Source organism: Panicum virgatum, chromosome 8N (assembly GCF_016808335.1).
Source record: "Panicum virgatum strain AP13 chromosome 8N, P.virgatum_v5, whole genome shotgun sequence".
NCBI lineage: Eukaryota > Viridiplantae > Streptophyta > Magnoliopsida > Poales > Poaceae > Panicum > Panicum virgatum.
Genome location: NC_053152.1, coordinates 18,627,599 through 18,639,104, shown reverse-complemented (window position 1 = coordinate 18,639,104; position 11,506 = coordinate 18,627,599). Strand labels below are relative to the sequence as shown.

At 44.4% G+C, this 11,506-nt stretch overlaps 1 protein-coding gene across 2 annotated transcripts; it reads left to right on the top strand.

The window, feature by feature from the left end:
* Positions 1 to 7,761: 7,761 nt before the first annotated feature.
* Positions 7,762 to 10,391, top strand: LOC120685857. 2 transcript variants are annotated; one of them, XM_039967973.1, is made up of 4 exons: positions 7,762 to 7,951; positions 8,047 to 8,165; positions 9,640 to 9,816; positions 9,937 to 10,391. In XM_039967973.1, the coding sequence occupies exons 2-4, from the start codon at positions 8,097 to 8,099 to the stop codon at positions 10,129 to 10,131; spliced, it is 441 nt and encodes a 146-aa protein (XP_039823907.1). In that variant the 5' UTR covers positions 7,762 to 7,951; positions 8,047 to 8,096; the 3' UTR covers positions 10,132 to 10,391. The 2 variants fall into 2 exon arrangements, with proteins under 2 accessions (XP_039823907.1, XP_039823906.1); XM_039967972.1 differs by having other exon boundaries at positions 7,765 to 7,951; positions 9,640 to 10,391.
* Positions 10,392 to 11,506: the final 1,115 nt, after the last annotated feature.

The window sequence follows — 11,506 nt, the reverse complement described above, 5'->3', positions numbered from 1 at the left end:
GTGCGGGTCCAACTCGCATTTGGAATGGACTAATCCCCACCTGTCAATGACACAAGAAGGACAAAACCAAAAATTTAGGCGGAAATCTTACCGCTTTAGAAATAGGTATAGATAGACAACTACGCATGCTTACTATTAAGAAATGTAACGACTAAGCAGTTATTCATTAGTACGTAATTAATGTCGCATGATATTTCATAGATATTTACTTCATCGGAAACATTGCATCAATCATTTAGAAAACTCCACACCATATACAACCTTATTTTCAGCGCGCATATGGCCATTATTTTTAATGTGGCAGCGAAGTCGTTTGGAGGGTGACATTCATGTGACAGTTTAGCAGAATATTCGGTTGGTGGGACAGAAAGAAACTGTAGACACCTACACTACATAGCAGAATATTCGGTTGGTGGGACAGAAAGAAACTGTAGACATAAGATACAAAAAAGATCCTTCTTTGTTTGGGTGGTGCGCATGATATTTAATTTAATTAAATGGCATTTCAATAGGAATTTGAGTGTCAAGTTCTAACAGTTCCATAATGAGTTTGTATAGGCACACTCATCTACTTGCTTGTACATTAGTTTGAAAGAGTTTATCAGCTTTATTGCATCTTCAGTATACTTATCAAGTATCAACACTATCAGTTTATGTACTGTAGTAAACAACTAATTTTACTACACGTATTCATCATGAGTATCGTCATACTTTTCATTTAGAGTTTACACGACATATATTATAAAGAAGTCCCGGCCCTTTGTGCATTGAATCCGGACCAAAGACATTGTTCAGCTTACCAGAAAAGATCACTATAGTAGCACATTATTCTGATGCTTTTATCCCAATGTTTGTAATATATTCGAGTTGCCGTACGTGTGATTATACTATCACCTTCGCAGTATCCGACACAGTCACATGCATGGCTATTTGTTTGAATTCGCGGACGAATAGGCGTTAAGCAGCAAAGGTAGTGGTCCTTGACTGATTCTCAGCCTCAGCTTTCGTCTGCCTCGACAGCGAGATCTTGTCTTTTCTTAGCGGCTAGAAACCACACAGGAAACCCGTGCACGACATCATGGATGCATTCTCGCCGTTGTTGCTAGCTGCTAGCTATCGGCCGCAGCTAAGCTGACTAGCTCTGCTTCCGGGAACCTCTCCGGTGTACGGACGCGACCAAATGGTGGGCGGGCGGCCACCCTATTGATCTAGTTGAGGCACGCTTCGACTACTATACTTTCTGTTAGTCTATAGTGCACACATACTAGTAGTAGTAGGTCATTTTCAAACAATGGTTTAATTTGGGTAGGTACGGCATATGCGGTCATGTGATTTGGTGATAACTAATTAACCTCAGGCAGTTCATTTATTTGTGTTGCTGATGTCCTAGATCTCTCTGGATGCATGTTTGATCCGGATTTGATTTGATGCTTATTAGGGCTCATTTTTCTCATCTAATTTGTTGATGATTTGCCTACGTGCGTAGAGGAGAGAAGAAGGGATGGGATAGAAGATCGAGCTAGCTATTGAGTAAAGTTGGTCAGCCTGCGAGACAACCCAAGATAAATGAATAATTTATTTCCTATCACATTCTGTAACACCCAAAATTTAAACTTTGTTTGAATTCAATTGAATTTATTCAAATGGTGTTTGAGTTTAAAAACAAAAAACAAAATAAACAAACTCTCTCTCTCTTCCCTCTCCAGCCCAGCCCATCTCTCCCCCTCTCTTCTTTTCTCCTCGGCCCAAACAGCCCAGATCCGGCCCAGCCACCCCGTCCCTCTCCTCTTCTCCCACTCACTCACTGACGCCCCGGGCCCACCTGTCGGCAACATCTTCTTCCTCTCGCCGCCCCCTTCCTTTCCTGGTACCGTGCGCTCACCACACCGTGGACGCCGCCGCGCCCCGCCTCCCCTTTTCATCGCGGCATTAATGGTCGTTATGGCCCCGTGACACGCACGCCTCTTCCCCACACGAAAACGCCGCGGCAATCACTGTCGTGATTGCCAGCCGCCGAGCTCGCCATCCCTCCCTCGCACACGGCCGCACCAACCCCTCTCTCCCTCTATAAAACCCATGCACTAGATCTCTACTCTCCCTTTTCCACCTCACGCCAACGCTCCTCGCTCTGCAGCACCGCGCCGCCGCCACCGAGCTCCGCCACACGGAGCGCCGCCATCGTCGATCCGCCGCTTCACCATGCCTCTTCGCCGCCCGTTCGTCGCCGAAGCTAGGTGAGGTGGTGAGCTAGCCCCAGACCCACTTTCCCCTCCCTCTCTCACTCTATCTCGCCGGCGATTGCTCGCCGGAGCCGCCACTCCACCCCTCGCCGCCGAGCGCCCACTCCCGGCTACCGCCGCACCTTCTAGACCCCTTAGCCGTGTTCGCCGTCGCCCCCTCTCCCTCCCCGGCCAAACCCCGCCTCGAACCGAGCCCTGAGCACCATTTTCGATTTACTCCGGTGGTCTGCCGCCGCCTCTGCTCGCCGCCGGCGCGTAGCGCCGCCCGCCCGAGCCGCCGGCTCCGCCCAGCGCCGAGCCGCGCCATCGCTAGAGCCGCCAACCAAGCCGCCGCCCGCCTGAGCCGTTGCCCAAGCTGAGCCGATAGGGATGTCAGTGGGTCGGGTTTGGGTCGGATATCCACGGATTTTGGGTTTACGGGTTTCAGGTTTGGGTTTTAGTTTGTGCCCATGGGTTTTCGGGTTCGGGTACCCAAAATCTAATGGGTTTGGGGCGGATCTTTATCTTTACCCACGGATCCACTGTCGGGGCTCCGGAAAGCAGCACGAGCTGCCAAGCAGGGCCGCTGACCCAGCTTGGCCACGCACGAGCAGCCCAAGGCCCACATGGCTTGCTGTAGGAGCACTCCTCCGCATGGGCCAGTCCAAGGCAGCCAGACCAGAGGCAGCTCCCACGGGAGTGGACAGGCCAGAAGCTGGCCCGTGGCCCAAAGCAAGCAGGCAGCATGCACGGGGTCGCGTCCAGCAGCTGCAGAGCAAGCAGCGCGCCCAGCAGAGGGGTTCACCGCACAGCCCGTTAGCACACAGCCGCACACGGCGAAGCAGTAACGCATAGTTTGTGAATTTTTTTTTCGTGTTTTGAATAATCCATTGGGTTTCGGGTATCCGCGGATTTCGATTTTGGACACGAATTTTCATCCGAATCGGTGTTCGGGTCGGGTTCGGGTTTTAAGTTCGGGTTTCGGATTTGGGTGCCCAGACACTCCACCCGACCCGTTGCCATCCTTATGAGTCGAGCCGCCGAGACGCCTCTGCGCCGTTGGATCTTCATCCAATAGATCAGATTCGCCAAGATACGGGTCAATACCGGTCAACCGAGCCGCCCCCATCCTATTTTGCAAAAGAGCCCTTGGTTTTCTTTGAAATCAACCCGCAGTCCTGTGTAATTCAAAAATAATTAGGTTTAAGCCCTTTCTTTTCTGTTTAGACCCCTAACCTTTCCAATATTAGAACCCGCCTTCCAGGAGCACCATTTTTGCGTGCTAGCCCTGTGTTTAGTGTTTAATTAGGTTTTAGCCCCTAGTTTCTTTGTAGCTAGCCCCTAGAAGTTTAAATCTCTCACAAACAAGTCCCTGGTGTACTGTTTTAGCCATATCTTTCGCGTTTTAACTCCGTTTTTAGCGATTCTTGCACTCACACGATCCTTGCATCGTGCTCTACTGTTTTTACAGTTTATGTACTGTTCCTTATTTGTATTGTTTGTTCTTCTTGTGTGATCGTGTAGACGACGTGCCGTTTGAGGATGAACTAGAGCAAGCTTACGAGGAAGATTTTCAGCAGTTAGCTGAGGAAGGCAAGTGGCCTTCTCCCTCTGCATACTCTATTTTATCCCAGTAATATCATATTAATTCACTTTACTTTATTGTTATATTGCACAAACCTGATGGGATAGCCACTAATGATTTACCTAGTCTTTTCACCCAAACCTTGGAACGCCTGTTATAATTTTGTTGGGTAGAATTGCTTAGATGCTTTATCTTGGGATGGCTATAGTTACAATCTTTGTAATATTAAACTTGACTTTATTTATGTTGTTACACTTGTTTTAGTTACAAGATCATGTTGTTTAATTGGAATATGGAGAACCGCCAAAAAAAACCGTACAACCACATTGTCACATGACTCTGACCTTAGCCGATTAATTAGGAGCGTAGTTAACTGATGGCCTTATCGAAAGGTCAAGGAGGGGGTCGGTGCTGGAGTATAGCCCGGTCCTCTTGGGGTGGCAGCCTTTGCTAAGATGCTGACCATTAGGGAGGGTTATGGTCCACTCCTCTATTGAAACTCTAGCGGGCTGTTGGTTCTCTGCGTGTCTTTGTAAAGGCTTCGTATTGGACCCCTCGCCACTCACCAAAGGGAGTGTTTAAGGGTCTTGCAAACCCGGGCGACACAGGGGAACACGAATTGTGGGAAAAGTGTACAACCTCTGCGGAGCGTAAAACTGATATATCAGCCGTGCTTGCCATCATGAGCGGCTTGGACCCTCACATAATAATTGAACTTGAAGATTAATTAAATTGTGGTTCTTGGCTAGTTATGTTGGTTTTTTTATGATCTTTATGATTAAGTGGGTTGGTATAAACTTATATCTAGTAAATAGGTGCTTGCTAATAAAATTTGACCAACTAAAATGCTAACTGCTTTAAACATTAGCTTTTCCTTGATGGCCTTGCATCTTCACCCCACTTGCTGAGTACCAACCATAAGTGTACTCACCCTTGCCTAACTGCTGTTCAAAAGAGAACAATGAAGTTGAGTACTTCAGTGATTATGAGGAGTTCTAGGAGCGTTCACCAGTCAATGTTCCTGTGGGAGTTTATGAAGATATGCTGAAGACTTCGTGTAGGTTATCGGTGAAACGTTAAGACATTCATATCTATCTATCGGAGTGTGTAATAAAATACTTATTTCCTTTTACTTACGTTGTTGAACATTGTCTTTGATATATTCACTGATGACGTCTTCCATATGTGTGAAACTTGATCCTGGCGCACATATGTGATACATCTGGTGTTCTTTTTGAAACCGGGTGTGACACATTCAGACCCATATTAGATTTATAGAGCATGTTATACGCACATGTATCTAATAATTCATTGGGTAGGTTATCTATCTATAGGACAAAAACTAAAATGTCTTTCATTTTAGAATGGTGGGATTATTAAATAGGTAAGCCTACGAGACAATCCAATATATATGCACAATTTTAATTTCTTATGACATGGAGGCCCATATTAAATTTGTAGAAAATAATGTTATACTTCATTGGGTAGCTATATATGTTTATCTGTTGCACTATCTATAGATAAATGGACAGCTGTTACTATCAAGTATAAAAATCCATAGCTCGAATAAACTAATATTGCATTGAATTAAGCGCATCTAGTAGCATAGTACTTTGAGAGTAAGTTTTAACTGTCTTTGTTTTATTATCTACGATAATACACTACTACTGGTACCCCGAAAGCGGTACCAATGACTAAAATATTCACGTAAAATATACTTTGGATGGGATTTGAACCCGCAACCTCTAGCCTCGCGCGTTGCTACTTTACCATCTCACCTACGCAACAGTTCTGATTGAGAAGGAGATATTTTCCTTTTGAAGTAACCCATGAAGAGCCTTAGGTACCGGTTACCAACCGGTACCTAAGGCTCGTCTATAGGTACCGGTTGGTGGTACCACCCGGTACTAATATAAAAGTTACCACCCGGTACCTATGGAGAGTCTTAGGTACCGGTTGATAATATTAACCGGTACCTAAGGCACATTCATAGATTCCATCCACCCTAAGGTACCAGTTCATCTCTGTACTGGTATTTTTAGGTGGACCTAAGGCTTGTTTTCTATTAGTGATATAACCTTTGTAACATAGCTATCTGAACCGTTGAAACTACAATCTGATTAACAACATATTATTATGCTAATGAGTTTGGTATGGAAGCGATTAGTACCAGAAGCAACACATGTATGCTGAGTCACCGGAGGCTGATGCAGATACCGTGCGTGCCGTGCCGTGCGGACGTGCACTACCTGGCTCGTGTTCACCAATTGGATACTGGTCACACTCATCTGGATAGGAGTGGGAAATAATTTGAATAAATGGTAGAGTCTTGTAGCAAGAATTGCAAATGTTAATATGCAAGAGGGGAGAGCCATCTTTATCCAGTCCTTAGAGGAGTGGTATTTTCACTGTCAACTAAATGTATAAGCATCTTATCAATAGCGGAGTACGAGTTACTAAGAAAATTTAGAAAATAAAAATTACCACTAAAAATTAAAATTTTCATATGGTATTTGAAAAGAGTAATTATCCTTACAAAGGACAAGAGGAATTAGAGTGGGAACAAATGTTGCTGCTTTTGTAGTAACAGGAAAAGCATTATGCCAAATTTCTATGGCATGCTTTTTATTTAGTGTTTAGTATCATTCCACTTGGATGAATAACATGTTTTGTTTATGGGTAAATCAAGGGGGTAAAGGCCAAATACAAGTTTATATTATTCATAGGGGCACGGACGCTTTATGTTGGGCTATATGGCTAACGAGAAATGATATTGTTTTTTGACAAAAAAAAGCCAACATAAAATTTCTAGGAGGTTCTATTGAGGGGGCATATTGGCTCCGGTTCTATGCTCAAATGCAGGTTTGCAGCAACATGAAGCCCAAGAAATTTTTATGGGGGCGTGCTGTACTTTGGAGATGACGGTTTTGTACTTCTTGACTTTCCATGGATGGCCTCTTCATTTGCGAATTTGCGTTTAAGTTGGAACTTTTAGCCATCTTTTGTAATAAGTGGGCATTGAATTTTCTTACATTATCTAAAAAAATCCGGATATGAGTGGGTAGATGCAGACAAAAGCATTGACACCCTAATCAACTTTAAACACATGGAAACTAGCTTATGGCCGCTGACCGGGATATAATGCTATATCTAGTGGTACTTAAAACAACCAAGATAAAATTATTCTTGCAAATCATCAGTGGAATGAAATGGCTCTGCGACGTACCTATCTGAAATATGGATCGATCCAGTGCTGATAAAGTTTGAACAAACTCAAGGCCGGCCGGTACACCTTCTATAGGGTTACTACTCCATGAGGCATGAGGTAACAGTTGCATAAATCACCGGAAACAATAAACACGGTCAAAATGAAAACGACGAAGATTACACAATAGATTTTCGTATAAACAAAATCAAATCCACACGAATTTTCTGCAAACTGGAACTTGATGTGTGGCGGCCTGGGTCGTTCCCAGCCTCTCTGATTCTTAGTATATTCCCCCCTTCAGCGATCCATTCGCCTGGTTCCCCGTCCGTTTATCTAGGACAAAAGCATAGCTCATCTCTGAATTGACTTTGAGAGTACAAAAACGCTTTGCTGCTAAACCGTGCAATATAAAATACGAGGGAATCTTCGGTCACAGCAGATGGGAGTATGGGACAAACACCACACGCTATCTACTTGGCACACTGCAAACGCGTACGATATTGTTCAAATTAACATTCTCTGATTTGGTTGTTTTTCTTTACACATGAAGATCTTCAAGAGGAGCCTCAAGATAAAAAAAATGGGTATTTTTGAGGCAGAAAAGAATCAAAGAAATATTACCATTTTTTTCTTGGAGTAAAGCGTCGTTGTTTCAGTGCCATAGATACAGAGCTATCAGTGCTCCGGAGTGACAGGCAGGAGGGGTCACCATACATCGACCCGGCCTCTTCCCAAATCCCAACCCCAATTTTTATTTATGAGCACGCCAACATTTTCTTCTTCTTCTTCTTCTTCTTCTTCTTCTTCTTCTTCTTCTTCTTCTTCTTCTGCTCCTCCTCCTCCTCCTCCTCCCGTCTTGACCACCACCACACCTCTACTAGACCAAATTAACCCTCCTCCCCTCCAGAGCACACGGCCTTCCAGAAGCTTCTGCACAAGGTAAGCGAGAAGCTAGCTTTCCCCTTTTCCTCTTCAATCTGACTTGGTGCTTGCATACAGCAGCAAGAGTGATGAGAATTTCATCTTCACGCTAGGGGTCCGACCGTCAGAGAGGCTTGCAGCTGCAGGCACAGGGGAAGATCACATGCCCTCGAGCACACCACCACCAGGGAAACACGATCCATCAACAAATCTTTCCTCCGATCCTGCACTGGTTTGTCTTTGCTTCTTCGGTCCCCTTATCTGCTTAATTTCCCCCATGAAAAGCTAATCCCCCAACTACTAGGCTAGGCCTACTGGTGATCCCTCCCAGGTTGCTTAATATGTATACCAGACCATGGATCTAGCTTCTGATCCTCCTTCTGGTGTGCATTTTCTAGAAAATCCGAAAGGAAGGGAGAAACTCCATAGTTCAAGGATAAGCAAATTCTAATTATCCAGAAACGATTTTATGCTTTTACATGATGTGCAATATTTCCCATTGTTTTGATGTGGTGATCGAGTTATGCAGTGGGTGATTTAAGGTTTCTCATTGATGATTTTATATATTAAATATTTGATTCTTGTTGCGAGATTGGAATATGATTATTGCACTCTTTGTCAATGGCCGGCCGGTGGTTGAAAGGGAAATTCCGTCTTAGATTTTCCAATAGTCCTCTCAACTACTCAAGTAGAGTCCACTATACATGTCAATTGACTAGTATGAATGGATGCTGAACTGACCAAGTATCAGCATGTTTGCAGTTCGATCGACAGTTTTTTCATGCGGAATTCATAGTGCAGGGCATAAAACTATTTCTCTTGTTGCACGTTTAGTCTGCTTGGCTCATGTTCTCACAGGGTCATTTGATCATACGGTTTTCTTCGTTTGGCTGCAAAGCTTCTCCCGTTTCGCTTGTGTTGGTTTCAATACTATACACAAAAATGGCTCCGTAATTGCGCATTATTGATTTTGTTGCTATTCTATTGTTGCTCAAACCAATTAAGCAGCTTTTATTGCACTGTGGTTAAGTGTTTCTCATTTGCAAAATTTTTCTTCCCCTAGCGATAGGCTTGGCGGAACTCCCATTCTGTTGGATCATGCTTACTTTAGCTAGTGATTTGTGCATACAAATTGATATATGAGTGTATACTGGCCAAACTAGACCTACTGATCCCCTAATGTGCATCTTCCAGAAAAGAAACTGGTAAAGGAGTAATTGGTAAAATATTTCCCCCTTTGTTTCGGTGTGGTGACAATTTAGTGTTTCTTATTTTGTGAAAGGAAGGATGAAGTTTTGTTTAATATGCACTGTTTCTTGTGAATTAGAATATGACTAGACTCTTTGTTGACGGCCAGTGGTTGAAAGAGAAGCGCATTTTAATTTTTTTTAATAGGCATCTCCACTATAGCACATGTCAATAGTACGAAATAATGCTAAACTAATTATACAGTATGTTGGCATTTTCATTAGACAGTTTCATAGCTAGAAAAGGGCATCGTGAAACTGTTCTCCTTGTCGCCATTTGGGCTACATGGCTATGTAGGATCTCTGATCATGTGCACTTGTTTGTTGATTGGTTCCGTAGTCAATTCGCAACATTATTGTTGATCTGGATGCTGTTTTATTATTGGTTAAGCCAGTTAAGTTTACGCATGTTTTGTTGAACAAGCATGTTGACTTGTTAATCCCTGTTCCTGCATGCAGAGACCTTTTGCTACCACCATGGGGACCAATGCTAGTACTAGTAATCTGACGGTGACGAGCCCACCGTACTATTCAAAAGATGCTTTCAGTATCAGCTCGGGAGCTTCTCATCATCTCACTGGGAACATGCTGCTCTTTGATCAAGGAAGCTTGGTCCAGTACAATGATACCCTCAAGGTGGGTAATGCTTATACGATGGACATAGTGGGATATGGATCCATAAGCCGCCCCAGTCTCACTCTTCCGGATGTCAGATACGTGCCCGGGCTCAAAGTTAACGCCGTGTCCATTGGGCAGCTTTCTGCAATGGATTACGACGTCTTCTTTATCAAGAACGGGGGGTGCGTGGTGAAGGAGAGGCTTGGCGGCGAGGTGGTCGGCGAAGCCACCCTTTTGAATGGCTTGTACATGGTGGACTACCTGCGGATTCCTCTAGACCGCAGCTGCTTACCCGACTACGAAACTGTTGAGGCTGCACTCGGGTTCTTGTAGGAGCTAGAGCCGCACTGCTACCCTGGGCTCTTCATCACGGCCGGCAACTACAACATTGGTCATATTATGAGCAATGCATATCTTTGAAGGCGCAAGGAATGTGTAGCCTGTTTTGTGTCAGAGAAACATTTTTAGCATATATAATAATACAGTGCGTGCTAGTTTATGGGCCACCTTGGAAGAGGGAGAGAGATTGCCTCGGAACTAACACTGTTTTGATTCTTATTTGCGTTAAATAATCTTGAGGATTTGGAACTTAATGCCTATTTTCCACCTAGGCCCTTGCTTTAATTGTTCAGCATGCATGGACCCATGATAGATGCATGGACACTGTGATCTGAGATTGATCGATCTTGGTATGGTTCCTAAACTCTTTTATTGGTGCCCTTTCGGCTTGATTCCTGAGGAAAACATCTGCCTGAAGTTACCAGTAGAATCATACTATTACTAATGGGAGGCTCTTTTGAAGCCTCCACGTGAAGCCACCTAGGATTCTAGGTGGACACTGATGTAAACGCGGCCCGATCTTTCGAGAGGTAGGGTAAATTCGATTGTTGGAGTACGTGACGTTGGCGATCTGGCTTCTAATCAGACATGAATTCGAAACCTGCAATCGTTACACCACCACTCTGCTGGTTATCAACCAAGCACAACTTGATTGACCTCGCCAAGAAGGCTTTTCCTGCAAGCAAATCGAAGAACACGAGCAAGAAAGTATAAACGTGCAATCTGAAATTGCAAGTGTGAATGAAGCGAAGGTAAAGTAGGGGTTCAAGAACTCAATTCCAAAGGACTAATCGACACAGTGGAGGAGATCAAAAACAGGGGCCCTGATTCACAGCAAAAGGACTTGTCGTCACAGTTACAATGAAGAAGACAGTTTCTCGATGAAAAATCTGATCTAAACAAAACCCAGTCTAAACGGCGGTGGCTACTGAGTTTATGGGAGAAATCAGGGCAACCTAGGGTTGGGGGCGATCAGGGGGGTGCCCACAACATGGGCTTAAGGCCCGACACGATACACGGGCCATTGGCCCAAAAGAGGTGGCGCAGCATCCTGACAGATTCTGGACGTCGACTTGTTTTGTGAATTTCTGTCGACACTGAACTCATATGGACCTAAATCTAAAGGCGTTGGAAAGGTTATGAAATTATCTTTCCAACCATATAAAAATCTCCTCAAACCGACTCCATATGTGGCCGTGGCATCATTTTTGGTGCAGACTGTTTCTGGAATCCGAGAAGGAAACGAAGTCCAAGTTGAAGACGATTGGGATTCGAACGTGTACATATCCAATGCAGCGATGTCCTCATCATCCTCCCCTTCTTGAATTGGAGTCGTCCTCGACTCCATCCCATGATCAATCTCCTGCAA